This window comes from Argiope bruennichi, chromosome 3 (assembly GCF_947563725.1).
Source record: "Argiope bruennichi chromosome 3, qqArgBrue1.1, whole genome shotgun sequence".
In the NCBI taxonomy this organism is placed as follows: domain Eukaryota; kingdom Metazoa; phylum Arthropoda; class Arachnida; order Araneae; family Araneidae; genus Argiope; species Argiope bruennichi.
Genome location: NC_079153.1, coordinates 51,370,114 through 51,389,354, shown reverse-complemented (window position 1 = coordinate 51,389,354; position 19,241 = coordinate 51,370,114). Strand labels below are relative to the sequence as shown.

At 27.7% G+C, this 19,241-nt stretch overlaps 2 protein-coding genes across 4 annotated transcripts in view; both read right to left on the bottom strand.

Annotated features, from left to right (window-relative positions):
- LOC129963174 (kinesin-like protein KIF21A) overlaps nt 1-3,792 on the bottom strand; it is a 41,650-nt gene extending 37,858 nt beyond the window's left edge. For all 3 annotated transcript variants that reach the window (XM_056077319.1, XM_056077321.1, XM_056077320.1), the window contains exons 1-2: nt 3,547-3,792; nt 2,080-2,259 (exon numbers count right to left, since the gene is read on the bottom strand). In XM_056077319.1, coding sequence (XP_055933294.1) covers nt 2,080-2,259; nt 3,547-3,578 — 212 coding nt within the window. In that variant the 5' untranslated portion in view covers nt 3,579-3,792. The remainder of the gene's footprint in view (nt 1-2,079; nt 2,260-3,546) is intronic.
- Nucleotides 3,793-9,904: 6,112 nt separating this feature from the next.
- LOC129962528 (nose resistant to fluoxetine protein 6-like) overlaps nt 9,905-19,241 on the bottom strand; it is a 34,357-nt gene continuing 25,020 nt past the window's right edge. Inside the window, exons 12-15 of the mRNA XM_056076281.1 lie at nt 17,863-17,983; nt 12,891-13,077; nt 11,332-11,474; nt 9,905-10,348 (exon numbers count right to left, since the gene is read on the bottom strand). Coding sequence (XP_055932256.1) covers nt 10,106-10,348; nt 11,332-11,474; nt 12,891-13,077; nt 17,863-17,983 — 694 coding nt within the window. The 3' untranslated portion in view covers nt 9,905-10,105. The remainder of the gene's footprint in view (nt 10,349-11,331; nt 11,475-12,890; nt 13,078-17,862; nt 17,984-19,241) is intronic.

Here is a 19,241-nt window from a genome sequence, read left to right as displayed (position 1 = left end):
AAAACAATTATCAATGTTTCTAAAATTAACTATCGTAACATTATTTATAAAATAATTTTATTGCATTCATTGGTTTCCTGCAATATAAAGGTATTAAATATTAAAAATAAATTTCTAAATTTTAGTTTCATTTTTATTTTCACTTGCAGAACTCTCGGTTTTTCTAAATTTTTTCAATATACACAATTCTTAATGTGGTCCAGTCACTTTGAATTAATCAAGTTCTATTCTATATAAAACTTCCATTTAAAATATAAACATATAGTTGTTTTAATTAAAAAAATTAAAACAAATTCTTCTGAAAATCTCATAAAATCAAAGGGAAAGATCTGAAATATATAATTGGTCTAAAATAAAATAGGTACATGATATTCTATTTCAAGATTTTCTAATTTGGTCTAAGTTTTGAAATTCTAACAAAATTAGCAATTTTATAAAGGAATATTACACAACTATTTTTTTAAATTCAAAATTAACACATTACATATACGAATGAAAAATATATAACAAATTTAAAAGAAAACAATTATAAATATCATTCTTACAAATTTAGCTGCATATTTTATTTATTTATAATCATTTTTTTATAATGTTAAAAGTATCATTATCTAATTACTATAAAAAGTTGAAAGATTAATTAAAAACTTTTAATTAACAGAAAAAAAAAGATATAATAAAGTTGTGTAAATTAAAATGGGAAAAATAATAAATCTATGAATGTGGAAAAATCGATATTGGTCTTATTTTAAATCAATTTTGTCCTCACAATTAAGATGTAACTAAAAAATAACTTTTCAATTTAGCAGCAGTTACAATCAGTCATGGATTTAGACATTTTGCAGCCCCCAGACAGTGCACATTGCTAGGACTCTCTTTTAATAAGAGATTAATTTAGTCTCATATTTCTAATTTTTAAAAAATTTAATCACAATTTAATGTTTTAATTTATTTTAATATTTTATTTTAGCACTTTGTTAAAACATATTTAGTTTATATTTTTTTTACATTTACAATAATTATATCTAATTATTGCAATAAATTAGAGGGAAATGTCAAATAAATGCAATATTTAAAATCATTATTTTATAAGTCCTGTGCAATGGAAAATAATATTTTAAAACTTAAAATAAGTACTCATAAATTATTACAACTTAAAATAAATAATACTTTTATGATTTTAATAATTTAATGCAAAGAAATGAAATCCTAACATTTTATATTTCAAAGAATTTGAATTATTTAAATATTTATTCATTCTGCAACTAGACTAATACTATTTCTTAATCAGCCTATAAAAAGCCCCTTTCAGCTTCCAGCCTAATCAGGAACAGTATTAGCTACAATGATATAAATAAAACTGCAGTTGTATTTAAAAATAATAATAATATATACTAAAGCAATAATAATATATAATAAAGCAAAGTACTATGTTCACAAAAGAAAAATCTATTCCAATAGTTAAAGAAATTCCTGTTATGAAATTTTGAAATCTTAATCAAACAAATTAGAACATTTAAAGTTTTCAAGACATATAATATATTTCATTTTAATCTTGACTTCAAAATTTTACTAAGAAATATACTTGTGTAAGTCAAAATTTTGTTAAGATAAATATGTGCCTGTGCATGCTTATGTGTATTTTTATTCTTCCAGCTTACATAGAAAAAGGTATATTCTTAAATAGCCAATTAAACTTAATATAATAATATGTTATCTATATAATTAAAGACTAGGAGCTTTGATAGAAAAATCAATTCTTTAATAGCTTATTAAAAATACATATCAACTATTCTATAGAGAATAAAAGTATAATTAAAAACTATATAATTTTCTAGAAATATACTTTTAATGAAACTATTGTACTATATAAAACCAACTTTATATAGGGAAAAAAAACCTGAAATGCATTTCAAACCTAAAAAAAAAAAAAAAAAAAAAAAAAAAAAACACTCCAAGTAAAGCAAGTAGAAAAAATAAATATGAATCAAGAATTAAAATTGAAAGGATCTCAAATAATTTACAATGGAAAGCAAGGACAATCATGAAAATAATAATAATAATAAGATGAATGAATCATACCCATCCAACAAGTCTTGAATGCATGAAGTGTAAACTATGTCTTGAGAAGTATTCATGTTAAAAACATGATCAAAAGTAAATGCTTTATCATTACCTAACCATACTTGAGGCTCTCCAGGTGTAACTGTTGTACAGACATGACACATATCAAATACCTCACTTGGCATTTGAGGCCGTATTCTGAAAAAAAATGTATTAGCAAATCAAAAATCTATTTTCTCATAAAGCAAAATTAACATCTAAATAATCAAATTATGAATTGAAGAGAATTTTTTAAGCTAAAATATTAAAAATAATCATTTTAATTATATTTTTAAATGCTCAGAAATAGTTACGACTTTTTTTAGTTTTATTTCCATAATAAAGATCAAAATATTTTTTAAGAAAAATTTTAAAAAATTCTTAAGATATTTGTTTTTGTTTAAAGTTTAGTTAATATTTTACATCTCAATGTCAAATGATTTTTTAAGGTAACTAAAATTAAAGCAAATAAAATAAATTTTAAATGATTTTCAATTTAAAAAAATATTTTAATAATAAAATTAATGTTTACTACGGACAAACTATACAGTTATTTGAAAAATGATAACCACAATAATTATTCTATAAAATAAAAAAAAAATCCCTTTTAAACAAAAATAAACATATAATTAAAAATTCAATTTTGTTTACTTCATTTTTTCAATACAATAATTATTAGGCTTACATGATCACATGATTAGGAAAAACATGAATATATCTAGCAAATTTTTTTGGATATCAAATAATAATTTGTAAAATTGAGCATGTATCTCGTATGAGTAATAAGTAAATATGAAAAAATTTTAAATTACATAGAAACTCATACAATTCATCAAGAAACAGTATTAAGAAAAGTAAAAGTGGCATAAAAAATAATTTTAAAGCAATATATATGTCGATATCTTTATAAATTATTTACATATTGAACTAGAAATATTTTCTTTATATTATTGCAAAACTTCAAATATAATTAGCATTTAAATTGGGGAAAACTTTTAATTCAAAAAAAAGAGAACGTGAACCGGTGACGGACAGAGAAATATCTATCAACAAAAATTTTTTAAAATGTTGAAAATTATTCGTATTTTTGAAAAATATTTGTACATTATGTGCGCAACATGTTCCCGGAACAATGAAATTTTATGAAAAGTATTCTATACAAGAGCTAAACATTTCTGATGACATACTGAACAACACATAATATAATCATATAAATTATAATGATTATATTTTATATCATACAAATATCTAGAAAAACAAGCAATTATTAAAAAAAACCCATTGAATCTTATATTCCATTCTACGGTTCATTGACGGCATAACAATCCAATTACAAGTAATGCTACAATGACGAGTAAAACCATTGCCTTGAAAAATCATCAAATCTATTTAAAAAATAGATTAAACAAATAAATAATAGAAATATTAATGAAAACATAACATTACCGAACAGCAACCCGAACGGACGATTCTGTCATCTTGATGTTTTCAATAAAATACTGTTTAAAATATTAATTTTTATACCGTTAAAAATTTAATTCGGCCGATGGGTTTAAAGTATCATTTAGGAATAATTTGCTCCACAAGACATATGCCTAAAATTAAAATATGGCCAATTCCTCACATTTTCAAAATTTATCATTTACTTAATACTGAGGAAAATAACGAAAAGAACTGTTGTTGTGCTGCGAAAAGAAAACGTGTTGCCATTCACAAACCCCAAAAGCGGTTGTTTGCGGCAACGATATCGAAACTAAATTTCTACTTTTTTCTTTCACATTTTTCCATTCGCATTTCTAGGAGAAAATGTTAAAAATAAGCTACATATCAGAATAATTCCTTGGATTGAAAAGTTCATTAAAATTAAAGTTTATCAACAATAACCCTAATAAAATTTTTGGAAAATATCAATTAATATTAGCATTTCGCCAAATGTTTAAATTTTAACACAGAAAATTTATTTCAGGTTATTTTCATTATTGGCAATAAAATTATTTTGTTCTGAAAGGTTACGAAATATCTTGTTCCTTTTCAAAATTGGATCCTGAGTGGCTTGTGATATCTCATCAAACATATTATTTGAAATGAGAATTTATCTTCTTTTTTATCACTGATTATTATTTATTTATTCTTCGAAATACTGTTTACTTATTCAGGTGCTTAATTACTTCTGAGTAATTAATAATCAAAAAGAAAAGTTTAACTTAAGTAAAGTTTTTAAATAAAAATTCATCCAAAATATGAACGTTTTGCCTTAATGACTCCAGAGAATATTATAAAGTAACCGCTCTTCAATTTTCGAAAATATAAGATTTTCAGAGATATCAATTTCATTTCTGCATGGTTCATATCTTTATTTATAAAATCCTTAAAATATTTTATTTGTTCTTTAAAAGAATCTTGTCGTTTTTTTTAATTGCTGACTGTATATACATTCTCGTTGTAAAAACATTCTTCATTTTTTTCCCGTGAATTTATTTTTTCTGCAATAAAAAGTAAATTTAAAAAAATAATATTAATACTGACGAAACAAGCCTAAAATATTCTTATGTTATGGCGTTTCTTACAAGAAATTTGAATCCCCTTTTACATTATTTTAGTGAAAAATATGTTGCAAAACATCACAGAACAAAATTGTTTTAGCATCAGATTTGTACTACTAAATAAGTAATTGATCTACAAATTCAGTCTCTACGTATATTAATTACTCAAATCTCATTATTCTGGAAATAAGGGATTTAATAAGGCTTATATAATGGCAGCGATGAAAAAAGCTTTTAATTATAAAATAAATTTGTTCATTTTTTTAAGGAAAAATTCAGGAATAGTTTTAAGGTATGTGACTACCGTTGGAGCTGTAATTATCATAACCAGTGGGAGTGGTCTCTCCAAAATTTTCTCGCATACTCTCTAATAAACTTGTCATGCCAGAGAACATCTTACATTGCATTGGCTTGTGGAGATGGCATTCTCGAGGGCAGAACCCGCGATGCCATGGTCTGTAGCCGCGTAACATAACCACTAGACAAAAGTGCTCACCACTGATCAAAAGTGAACAACAGCTTTCGCTCTTAAATGTGCACTTTCTCTTATTTTACCGTTTTCATAAATATGAAGAAAATCTATGTCTATATAAGATTACAACCTTTTTTTAATACCTGGAAAAATCTTTAGAAAACGGGATTTAAATTAATCATTTCTGAGATTATTTACCCCTAATTCTTCAAATAAGTTTAAACCGTAAAAAAAATGCATTTATCTCTGTCTCTACCAAGAGTAAAGGCGAATATGTTTGCATATTTGGTGTGCTTTAGAAAATAGACAGTTGGACATAGAACTATCAAATGTGGCATAAATGTGTAAATAATATCACACGAAACTTATGTAAAAGTTACATAATTGTTATATTACGAAATATATAATAACCAAATAAATATACAGTTTACAGTTTATTCAAAAACAAAGAACAATATATGAATAGAATTTGAAGTGCTTTTAATGCTCAAAAACATTTATTCCTCTTTTTACATATTAGGCATAACAGTCGATTTATTAAACCTAAATTGTTTATGGATTAGGTATGGAGGGACATGGATTATGGATGATGTTTATGGATTAATAACAAATATTAATGAAAATCTAGATAAAAGCAAGTATTAATACTGAGGTGAGCAAATTATTGTAACTACTGATGATTCAATGTCAATTCTCTTAGTATGGTATCAAAATTTCGTAATACTTGTACTTCTAAAATAGCTAACTTTTTCCACACTGTCTCGTGACGATAATTGTTAAATAAGCGAGTATCGGATTTGATAAATAATTAATAAGATATATGATTCTTTATTTCAAATATTTTATAGATGATAAATTTGACATTTTTCTCTGACAGCAGATGGAAATGAAATTGCATGATAGAGATGAATTATAAATCTTCAAAGAGTTTGTGCGGGTTGAGGTTCGAACTCGCAACGTTTGGGTTCGTAGCCGAGTAACAAAGCCACTAGACAAAAGTGTACACTCTTCTCCGGAAGTTGTTAACTGGCTTATAATGTTACCACCACAACAGTCCCCCACCAGTGAGTCGGTAGAGTTTATCGCGCCAGTTATGGCTAGCGACAAACGTGATTATCGCGCCAAGCGTTATGGCGAGCGACGGCGAGCTTGTGTAAGTGGTTGCTGCCGGTAGATGGAGCCACGACAGCTGAATGAAGGATGTGGTTGTTCAGAACCAGGGTCGCCAATGTGCGGGTTGAGGTTCGAACTCGCAACGTTGGGTTTGTAGCCGAGTAACAAAGCCACTAGACAAAAGTGTACACTCTTCTCCGGAAGTTGTTAACTGGCTTATAATGTTACCACCACAAGTTCATTTTTCTGGTAAATGTCTGCATTTGACTAATTAGAGGTCATTTAATTTTTGCTGAAACATTTCAGATATTAATTAATCAATTATTTTATATAACTGCACTTTTAAATGTCTTGAAATATTATAATCTCTAATTGAAAAACGAAAAAAGAGATTATTTTTTTTTTTGTCTATATATGTCTGTTGGCCCTCAAAAGCCCAGAGAGACAAAAAGTTATCACATTTTGCAGATATATATTTAAAAAGATGAGCACTTAAGAGCAATTTTATGAAATTTTAAGTATAATTTTAATTAATTAAGAATAAAAGTGACTTTGACATTTACCTGTGATAATTACCGAATTTATTATTGCACAAGAAATTAAATTATTAGTTTTGTAGTCTTAAAATTTCAAGAACTATCTTTATAATGATAACAATAGATTTATTAGCTATGAATTTCTTTTCTTATATTTTCACAATCATTCAAAAAATATTTTTTACTTGATTTTCAGCCATAAGTTTCGTTGTTAAAATTTTAATCGAACATTTAATTGCGTTTTTTCTCCCATTGTTGAAAATTAAAGAATGCAGAAGCTGCTAATTATATAAATAGTTTACATAAGGCAACGCGCAGTTTTGAAATGAATTATCCGGGCATTTAAGTTTTGGCTTCAATCCAAAACATGAATTCCTCGATAATTAATTTCAAATTGAATGCCTGGCCATTAATATTTGTGGTAATGTCTCGGAATTCGACTCCATACAAATGTACACAATAATCGGATTGGGTAATGGTAGTCATAACTTGATGCTTAAAATTACTTTGTTGAGAGAACTGTGAATAACAAGTTATGTATAAAAGGTTTGATTGAAGTTGAATGCAACCAATATTCCTGGCGAGCCAGTTGGTCACCAAAAGTAGTAAAGGATTTATGTATATAATATTTTTTTTTAAAAAAATTATCTGATAGGTTTATGTCAATATTCATTAAATTAACATGCTATTTTCAACTATATTAAATTGTTTCAAAGTGGAAAAGATGTTTATTAATTGCTTATTAATAGTTGTAATCGTTGTCGCCAAAATATGATAAGAATCTTATTTAACTCCCTCCCGTATATCGTTTTAATCTAAAAAGTGTTTGGGTATTTTTTTTATAAGGTGGAAGAAACGATACACTAAGGAAAAATGTAAAAGAAATAACTTTAAAATTGCATTATATTGAAATAAAACGCTTTTAAGTATTATTTTTATAGCACGACATTATTCAGATCTTGAGCTTCTAATTTATTTTTTCATAGTAAAAAAAGATGAACATGTAAAGTTTTACGAATAATTTCTTTTTTTAAACAGAAAATAGTTTGTGGTTGTTTTTTAAAGAAAAACTGTATATTCAATTTTTTTTTTCTAAGAAACTTCTGTTTTTAATAGCTACGTGATTCCCTTCCCTTTTCCATTATTAGAAATTCTTTGAAAAGGGTATGGAATCATTGACAAATAAGACAGACGTATTTTACAAAGATTATTTTCATTTATTTAACATTGGAAAAATACCATCAAATTTTTCTTTGAAATTATTTTGGATTGCATTTCCCTGTGATCCTGTTCGCACCGCTGTGCCGCTACGAAAGAGGAAGGCACAGAGGTGCGATCAGTGCGACCGCATATGTTCTACGTTTCCGAAGTACCTACGCCTTTAATTGATTTAATGAAAAGAAAATGCTTTCATTTTTATTTTTCTAATACAAATTTACATGTTTCTGAATATTAAACTGCTATTTGTATATATTTCACGTCTCAGTCTAAGACAAGCTGCGTCAGTTTTATTACGCTTACATTTAGCCTAATCTGGTATTTCGCAATATTGATCTTTTTTAATTGTGTATTCTTTGAATTATCACTGAGTCGTTTACTCCAATCCCACTTTATTATGCACAGTTACTAACATTTACATATAGACACAGTAATAACACTATAATATAGAGATATTTTTATTTTTATAAGTTATGCAAAAATAATGCATATTGTTAATTAATTAAATAAGAAAATTTATAAGCACATTTAATGGGAGCTTTGAGGATGTTTGGCAGGAGTGAATAATTTAAAATCCGGATAAGGAGACGATAAACACCGTCTCAAACCCTAAAAAGTCTAAAACTTGCTCTTGTACTTACTTTTTAAGTAAGTGTTCTATGAGAAAGTCATTTTTATTACATATATGGTGCTTGTAAACGGTAGTAGAATAGTTATTGTCTTGTTGCTGTCTTTCAAGCCAGCCCATATTGAAACGAGGGATACCTTTTCAAATTCTATCGATGTCCATTAAAACTTCTTTTTCTTTCATTTTCCCCAGAGAACGTTTCATGTATCCTAGTAATATATTGGTCTAGCCCCTTATATAATCGAAAAGGTAAACTAAAGACCCATAAACTCATAATAGAAAAGATCATAATTCCTTTTAAGAGACTTAAGTTATCAGCATGATAACTTAACGTTTTTTTACCTATTGACTGAAGACAATCTTCTCAAATGTTTCGAAGAATTAAATGCGATTTTACAAGATGATAGTGATTGTATTGATTTATTTAATAAAATGAAAAATTGTCACCGAACTTTGTCCTCTAGAATAACGATAGGATAAATATCATAGCTGAAAAACATTTATTTAAATTGCATCTAAAGTTTCTCATTGATCTGAAATTATATTGACTTTGTAAATTACTGTCGCATATGAAGAAAATTCTTTCTGGAGGTAATATTATTAATAAGAAAAATGCTTGAGATCCAACACCTAGTCGCTACTTTCACAGCCTAGTAGTTACTTTCATTGCATTTTATTTATGTGATCCAAATTGTCTAAAAATTATTATAATATAATTAACATTTTTTTTTGCACAAAATGCAAAAAAAAAAAAAAAACGAAACAAAACTTAGATATTTTAGCCTTGTTCTAATAATTTTCATATCAAATTATATTTAATAAGTTTATGGCGCATTTAATTTTACCATTTGATTTATTAACGATCCTTCGTGTGATTAAATATTAAATTTTAAAAACAGTATTATTGTATAAATTGTTTTCTTACATTCCTTATGTCCTTATTAGATAAATCTGTAGAATGTAATAAGCAGTAAAAAAAATAATAAATTATTATTGTGTTGAATGAAATCCGTCTCAGGTTTACGCAAGTCAACTTTGCACAAGAGCATTCTTTTGTTCCAGCTTGTTCTGAATAGCATAGCTAGGGGCACTGAGAATAATTTAAACTTTGGAGACTTGCATTAAACTTTATATGCTCTCAATCTTTCTTTTATGATCGAAAAAATTCAGAACGCGATTTTCAATAAAAAATAACTATTGTTAAAAAAAATGTTTGACGCTGAGTAAAAAAGAGACATTTTATATATTTATTTATTTAATATTAAATATTAATTCAATACCAAAATTGTTTTTCAATGATTTCATTACACATTTCTGATTAGAAATGATAAATCTGAAAAGAAAAGAGGGCGTGAAAATTTTGTAACTCGAATATTGTTGCGCACAATTCAATTTTGAGTTACAACCCTTAATTTAAGAAGTCAAGCTCTTAAATCATAATATGTACAAAGTGATTGAACTTGACAACGCTGGAAAAGTCAGTTCAGATATTTGTTCAAAGTCTACTGACGGAACCATTTTCAACTGCTCCATTCAAACGGGTGTGCCCATTTTCTGTTCTTTTAGCTTCTGTTTCTTCTCCGTCAGTTAATTCCGTTTTCGGTACCTCTTCCTCACGCTTCGGACCCAATTTTCGAAGAATGATTTTTTCCAGTGAAAGAAATGGAGCCTCTACTAGCATACTTGTAGCAAACGAACATCCATACGTGATCATGAGATGCCCAAAGAACATCCAGACCTGCAGATGAGATAAAATGATAGTGATTAAAGTGTTACAAGAAGGAATAAATTAATGGGTAACTAGATCAATGAAAATGATTCACTGAATATTGACTAGATAATTTAGTTTTATTTGATTCTGCTGAAAATGAGATTAAAATATACTTTTAAGTCTCCCACTTGGCATCACCAAGGAAGCCAACAATGTCAATACCCTATTTGGCTACGGCGCAGTACCGTATATTTGAGTCTTATTAAAAGAATAATCTAAATATTACTAAATGAAAGTAATTATCAGCAAGCGCAGGTAAAATATATTCATATAATATGCCCTAACAAAAATGTCAAAAGCTTCAGCAATAATCAGTAAAAGAGCTTGATAAATCAGATCCAGTGTAATCAATGACGGCTGAAGATGATAAAACGAATGATCTCTTGTCTATCAACGCTTATTCATATTCTTGCATATGAATAATTTATTTGTTATAGTAAAGAAAATCTAGGTTTTATCAAAAAAAATGATATACTGTATTTTAAAACGATACATTTAGACCAGAAGCCGAGTCGAGCTCTTTCTTTAAAGTAACGACCATAAAAATAAATATTATGTGGGTACAAGAAATAGGTACAACAAATAAACATAAATATTACTTAATATGTACAAGTTGATCATGAAGGATTTCTAGATTACTTCTTTTCTAGTAGCACAATTTTGTATGATATTAAGGAACATTCACAATACTTTATAATATTGTTGAGTATTGAATAATATATTATCCCACAGTATTGCGTAACATTCTGTGCTCCTTAGGTTACTTTCCATTGAAATTGCCATTGATCATAACTATGATCAATGGCGCTATGATGAAAAATTCAAGTTACTCTAGAGTAACTTGAATTTTTTAAAGTGCGATATTTTTAAATTTCTTATTTTTTCCATGAATTTTTCTATTTCATATAACATAAAAAATGTAAAAAGATTTTTAAAAAAATGTATCTTACTGCAAAGAAGTGAGCAGCCTGAAGTTTCATTCGAACATTGGCTACAGCTGAAATTTGGACAACAGGATGTATTAAATACGCGCAATATGTAAGTCTCCCAAGAGGTATAAAGCATTTCCAGCTCAGTATGTAGTTTACGACACCTATTTGAGGAGAGAAAATAAAAATAAAAATTTATTATAACTTTTCGTCGCGTTATGAAATCAATATTATAGATTGTTGTCGAAGCATTATCTCGTTAACATATCTCTTATTTCAGATGTTAAGTGTTTATTCTCAGATCGGGATAAAAAATTAGTTGTGCGCGAGACAACTTCATTTCCTTATCATAAAAATTATCTTAAGGACAATTATATTTATAACAATTACTTTATTGTCACTATTAAAGACATGATTTGAAACGGTGTTGTAATTAAACTGAATGCTTGATGAGTTAAATATTTTTAATACCATAAATTTTATAAATACTAAATAAATAAAAAAATTAGATAGATTTAATCTGCCGACGATTAAGCCTATATTTTCACGATTAAACTTTATGTTCAACGCCTTTTCCTATCGTCTTGCTATCTTTTACATCTTCTTTCCTTTGACTGAATTGAAGTTTAGGTGACTTTATAAACCCTTTTCCGAACATTTAAAATAATATTTTATAACTCTATTAATTAGCTGAAACGATTAATTCAATGCAGCTTTTAAAACTATCAAAAAGTACTCTGAAACGTTCGTAGATTTGTTTATATTTGATTGTTGTCTTTCGACAGTAAATAATAAGCAATTTTTTTAAAAAATTCCCCTTATTATTTACTATTACTGAAAAATATGATTTTATCTTAATGTATACTAAAAACTTCTGCACTTAAAAATTAAAAAAAAAAAAAAAATGCATATGCATCAAAATAAAAGCGGAAGTGAAAATCCTGCTTCGGAATTAACGTCCAAAGAAGGGAATTTTTACGTTATTTTGATATTGGCATTGAATTGCTTGCTATTGAATGTTTGGATGGATGAGTTTGAATTTCATCATTGCATTAAAACTATGTAACAGACTGGAGAGAAATGAAGAATCGCCCGCTTCTTCGTGCAATTTTCAAAATCACGAATTTGGAATTTCCTTGCATCTTGTTTCCTAAAGTTGCAACATCTCCAAAAGACACAATGCAAGGCCGCAAAAATTCGTTTTTCGTTCAAGTATTAAATGAGTGTTCGGCTTTTCACCTGATTTACAAATAATGTATAAAAAAAAATATTAAAAATTATTAACAATTCACTGCTGCCATTTGACGATAAATAATAAATCAAGTATGTTAGCAGTTTATATATACAGATAGATTATTCATTTATATCAGGATCTGAAAGCTTGTAAATGCAATAAGAGTTAAATAATTATATATATTGATTTTAAAAGCAAATTATTCCAACTAATAATGACAAATGGCATCATTATACCAGAGAAAGTTAAAAGAATAAAGAATTAGAACATCGAACATTCGAAGAGTAAAGGATTTTTTTTAAATAGTTTGTTAGGATATTAAAATTTTTTTTAATGTGTGGATTACCTCCTTGTCCAGTCGCACAGTTAACAACCACCCAAGCAACTCCCAGAGTCCACGCGACTCTGTGCAAACTGCTGTATAAAAGAGTCTCCACAAGCTCGGGGTCTCGGCCAATATTCCATTCGTAGACGCCATAAAGAACAGCCAGATTGCAGGCAATTGCGCTACACCATCCAATGAAACGGGTGAGCTGTAGCAAAAATAAATTACCTTGAAGATCTTCCATTGGTTAATAAAAAAGTAGATTTGAATAAAATAAATTATAATGAATTAGTATGAAAGTTGGTTTGCTTAAGTTTATAGAAAATGCTTATTTTTATTTTCTCGTATATGAAGCATATAAAGTGATAATATTATAATCAATAAAGAATTCGACATCGAGATTTCAATAAATTACCATATTTTACACATTCCTGAGACAGCAAAATAAGTTTACAATGAATAATATCTATTCATTTGTAAACTTGATGATTCAAAAGTGCTTTTAATGAGATGAATGAAATTTAATATGCAGTTTTTACACTTAATTTTAGATTTCTGATAAAATTTGGATAAAATCCATTCGCAAGAAGTTTATCTGACAGAGTGTAAGTGAACACAGTGACTACAAAACCTAAAAAAAAAAACTAGATGAATAACATTTGGTACATAGATTTAATACTTAAAGTGTATATCCGAATCAAATTTTGAGTCAAAATGTCGACCGCCCATCAGTTAATCATCAGCAAGGATATTAAGGTAAAATCTCAAAAAATGCAACGACTCAGGTGAATGAAATTTAGTATGTTATCGCGTAATTATATTTGTAGTTTTGTGTCAAATTTTGGTTTTCACTGGTAAAAAAATACATAAAATAATCATACTTGTTTTTTCCCCCACAATACTCCGAAGCACTAAACGCTCAAGTATGGGAGTGACAATAAAAATCTGAGCAATTGTAGCATCCACAGCCTTAATCAAGTCCACAATATTTATGAGGAGGATGGAGTGACAACTAATTTATTAAAGAGTATGTGAGAAAGTTTCAAAGAGACTGCTGCAGCTGATTTGGACTATTTTAAGAAATAGTAGTAAAACTAATTTACTAAAGATATATTTGTACAAATAGATAACTGGGCAGTGCTATTTATTTCTAAGTAAATGTTTTAGAAATTACATTTGAAATATTTCTGAATTTAGTTGCCATGACTTCGGCAAGAATATCTGGGACTTTTAAGTAAACAAAAAATTCATATATTTCCATCAAGGAATATATATATATATATATATATATATATATATATATATATATATATATATATATATATATATATATATATATATATATAAATTACGTGTCACGTTGTTTGTCCGCGATGGACTCCTAAACTACTTAACCGATTTTAATCAAATTTGCACACCGTGTGCAGTTTGATCTAACTTAAAAGATAGGATAGCCCTTTTTTTGAATTTTTAATTAGAATTTTAATTATTAATCAAAAACTAACTTTCCTGCCAAATAACCGCCAAAAATCATTTTTCCCACCGCCAAATGAGTACGGCTTCAGTTTTTTTCCCCAACAGTCATGAGGCTAGGCTTAAGATTTTTCGGCTGATTATTTGAAACGATTCTAGTTATTTTCTTAATGTTTGATGCATTTAAAATTAAACATTGTTAATTAATTGATCTTTCAGATTCATTCTGAAGTACTTTTGAATTAAAATAAAACAAAATAAAGGAAATTAAAAATTTCTAATCTGCATAGCGTTACCCCAACTGGCGTAGAAAAACTCACGCATTTGCGTTACGTTTCGAATCCGAATGTTCGAATTATTTATGATCCTATCCGAAAACGTTTCTCAGGAATAAGAAGATATCATTTTCCACAATTATTTTTTAATGCATACAATAAATTTGATACGTTGCAACGGATAAAGTATCACGATCTTATGTTTGAATTTTGTATCACTGTGCACGGTGGCAATTCTCAGAAATAAGATATTTTATTTGAAAATGATTAATTACAAACGTTTGAACGGATCACTGATTAATATAACATACTAAAATTCTGCTTTTTTTAATTATAAAGAAGTTTGGAAAAATACTTGGAGGTGCACACGGATAATTATTACTTTTCGTTTTGAATGAATTCCGATTCTTTATCTGACTATTTACTAAGAAAAATGTTGTACGGCAATAACATTTGTTACCTTCATTGAATTTTCAATTAAATGATTTTATTTCTTTTGTTAAGGATATCGTAAAAAAGGTAAGTGAACGAGCCAATAATAAGTTCCTCTAATCGGATCTTAAAAAAATATTAACTCATTTGTATGCTAAATGAAATTTAATCTTTTTTTATATAAATTATTGAAGATATGATAATAAAAAATGGTTACAATAATCGTTTCAGTTTTTCATTTCTTTTCTAATAAACTGCATGTATGTATCAAGTTATGTCAGCTATCATTCACTTCAGCTACAATGCTTATCATTATTTAATAAATGTTTCTGAAACTGATTTCATTTTGTAAATGAATTTTGAAGTATTGCAACAGACAAATGTATCAATGACGGAATAAATCTCATGGCAACTTCATGTGTGGAATATAGAACTTTTTTTTAAAAAATCTTTCTTTTAAGCTGAGGAAGCCAGAATCTGTATCACTGAAGTTAAGAGGATTTATTATACATCATAAAGGGTTTATACTAAGAAGGAAGGTATTAAGAAGGAACAAATTATTTGTTCATTATTTGACAGTCACAATTATCTGTTAGCTCCAAGCGATTCTAACAGATGGCGGTATTTGTTGACTGGATTGAGTAAGTATTCTAACAGATGGCGCTGTGTTAAAAGTACCAACTTTTCACATAAGCTACAATTTAATGGCATAACCACCACGTGTTGCTGAGGCTAAAGTATAAGTTAAATTTATTTCGTAGTAAACGCAATACAATGAAATTCAATTGTTCTTACTTTTTCAATTTTTGGTATTAGCATAGCCGACCACGCGTTATTTAGACTGAAGTATAAATTGAATTCATATTATAGTAAAAGTAATGCAGTGGAATTCTTCTTGCTTTTTAATTATTAGTGCTTCATTGTTCAACAATCTTTAAATAAAATGCATGTTTAAAACAATCATTTTTATGGCGAAGTGTTGAAACACTTCGATTGGCCATAAACATGCGCGTACAATTGCAAAATGATCCATCAGCACAAATATTTTCTGAACAATTACTAGATATTGGGAACGGTAAAATAGAACTGCAACCAAATACACAATGCATTAAACTGCCAGACAATTTCTGCACTGCTCTTCAGGAAAAAAATGAATTGATTCAGAGTATTTTTCCGAATATACAGAGTAATTACTTGAATCATAACTGGCTCAGTGATCGGGCTATTTTGGCAGCTAAATTTGTTGATGTTGACCAATTCGTTTAGCTTTTGCCATGTCTATAAATAAGTCTCAAGGCCAAACAATGTCCATTTGTGGTTTAGATTTGGAAAAATCCATGTTTTTCTCATGGGCAACTATATGTTGCATGTTCACGTGTAGGAAAACCGTCAAATCTATTTGTGTTAGCTAAAGACAGGTTAACCAAAAATATTGTGCACCGATTAGTGCTAAATTAAATTGAAATTAAAAGTATTTATAATTCAAAATAATAAACATTATTGTCAAAGATTTAAAACTATCTGCCCTACCTACCTCATTTATAAGTTTAAGTGTTACGTGTTTTTTACTAACAACTTTGTAATGTACTCATTTGTTACAAACTTGAATACAGTATTGATTTTTGCTCAATATCAACGGTAGTAGAAAATCAATCATGGAGGTCCCCATGTTTTTTTACAAATGGCATCTCTGTAAAAAAGCATGGTGGTCCTCATGACTGGTGTTCTCCTACCGTTTCCCTTGAATAGTTTACTACTATGTAATATAACAAAAATAACAAAAACCTTAGCCACAGCAACGAGTGGCCGGGTCTGCTAGTATATATATATATATATATATATATATATATATATATATATATATATATATATATATATATATATATATATATATATATATATATATATATATATATATTAAATGGTATATCTCTTGAGCATAATTTCAGGGGATTTTCGGGTCACGAGGAATCATTATTAGACAAAGTCTGTATGTCCTCACAGAAAAAATCCCTTTATTTGAATCCCTGCCTGAGGGTGACCCTTGAAAAAGTCTTCAGGCCGGATTCTTTTTTTAATATTTTTTTAATAATCTTTATTTGATTTTTGTTTTTCCTATTAACTTGATTCTAATACTTTTGTATATATATATATATATATATATATATATATATATATATATATATATATATATATATATATATATATATATATATATATATATATGTACCTCTCACCGAACGTACTTGCATATTCAAATGCAAAAATATATGTTTCTACAGTTAAATGTGAATTTGATGCAAATATGTGTTTTTATTACTAATATCATTTAAATTTATCTGAAAAGAAGAACAAAAAACAAATTTCTGTAATATCCGTTATATCGTGCTTTTCAATATCACTAATTCATTTGCAAAATACATATTTATAATAGTAGTTAAATATATATTGCTTTTCAAAATTTGTTATTAGAAAACTGTCCAATTTTTTAAAACATCCTTAGGTAATAACCTAGGTGCATCTAATGTTAACCAGGTTATGTAACTTGCAAAGATGTATATATTTTTTTAATGTTCTTTCCAGGTTGTATAAATGAAAAATCTAATGAAATAATGATATCATGGTGCTAATTACACAAAAAAAATTTCACTTTTTAATCCATTTTTATCTTTATTAATTCGCCAATAAGTTTCATTAATTTGTTAAAAAAGTAAATTGAAATGCAACAATTCCAAAATAACATATTTATATTTCTAAACAGTTAAAGTGTTTGAATTATCAAGATAAATAAAAGGAAACTACTGCTTACTTACCAAAGAAAACTTCAAATTTGGTTTTGTAGCCAATAAATATCCAACCATGAGTCCAATACAGTATGGGCCAGCATGAGAGAAAGGTTTGAAGTACATGTTTGCCCAATACTGAATTCTTTGGCTATATTAAGAATATTAATTTAATATATTAATATAGATTGAAGTAATATACAGTGAAAAAGTTAAAACATATTTCAAAGTTGTTAAATAAGTTGTTAAATATCTCTAAATGTGAGAAACCAAAAACATTATAGTAGTGCCAATTGAAGTAATTGAATTTTATATTAACAAATTGGCGTTATAAAAGTTATATCTTGTAAAGCATGTTTTTTTGTTGTACTAAAAAGTACAAATATAATTATTTTACCGAAACAAAATAGTATTTCTGAAATCCCTCCGGAGCTATATACTGGAAGAAGTAAAAAAAAAAAAAAAAAAAAAAAAAAAACCCTCGATAAAGGATTATGAAGTTTTTTTCACAAGATATATAAAACATAGGTAGCAAAAACAAAAACCAAAGTGTGCACAAAGACAGCGCCGAAACCAAATACACACGAGCAAACAGTAAACGAAACAGGGCAATAGCACCCAGAGAGTAGCTAGAAAGCCTACTTTGCGATCAACACTCCAAAAAGGCAATTAAGGCTTTGTGTGACCACGTCATGTTTTATAGTTTTCCGACATGGTTTAGAATGTTCTAAAAGGATTGGTGGATTTTGGCTCCTAATAGGTATATTGCCACAATTTTTGTATTTTCCTAATCCTTCATTTCTGTCGCCAAATTTGTTGCCAAGTCGCAAAATGGTCACTAAATTTCTCGCTAAGATTAAAGGTCATTAATCTATTAATTAAAGGTCATCTATCAAGGATATCAGTAAATCTCTCTTTTCAACAATGAGACTTAGATTGCCGAAGATAATATTACAGATTCATAGTAATAGTAACAGAGTGAGACGTTGATATAAATATTCTGAGGAAATATGAGTCATAATCATATTATAACAGATTTTAATTTTTAATTAATGTTTAAGGATTTTTCTCTTATGATATAGCATGATTCAATTTCTATTTTGAATTGCTTTTAGTGCCTCATGCTTATGCGATTTTGTTTGGATACTCATATTTTTTTATAAAAAAATTAATTTGCCAGGCACCTCCTTCCCTCATTTTTAAAAGGGTAACTATACGTAGAGAGAAGAAAAATATTCTCTATAAGATACGGGGTTGAAATCTCAGAAAACTCGCCTGTCCAGGAATATGGATGCAAAGTATTAAAAAACTTGCATTTGCCACTCAAAAAGAATAAGCAATTTTTTGAGATGATTGCAGGACAGGCTGCAAATCCTTAGCTCCAAAGGGCAAATCATCACTGACTGCAA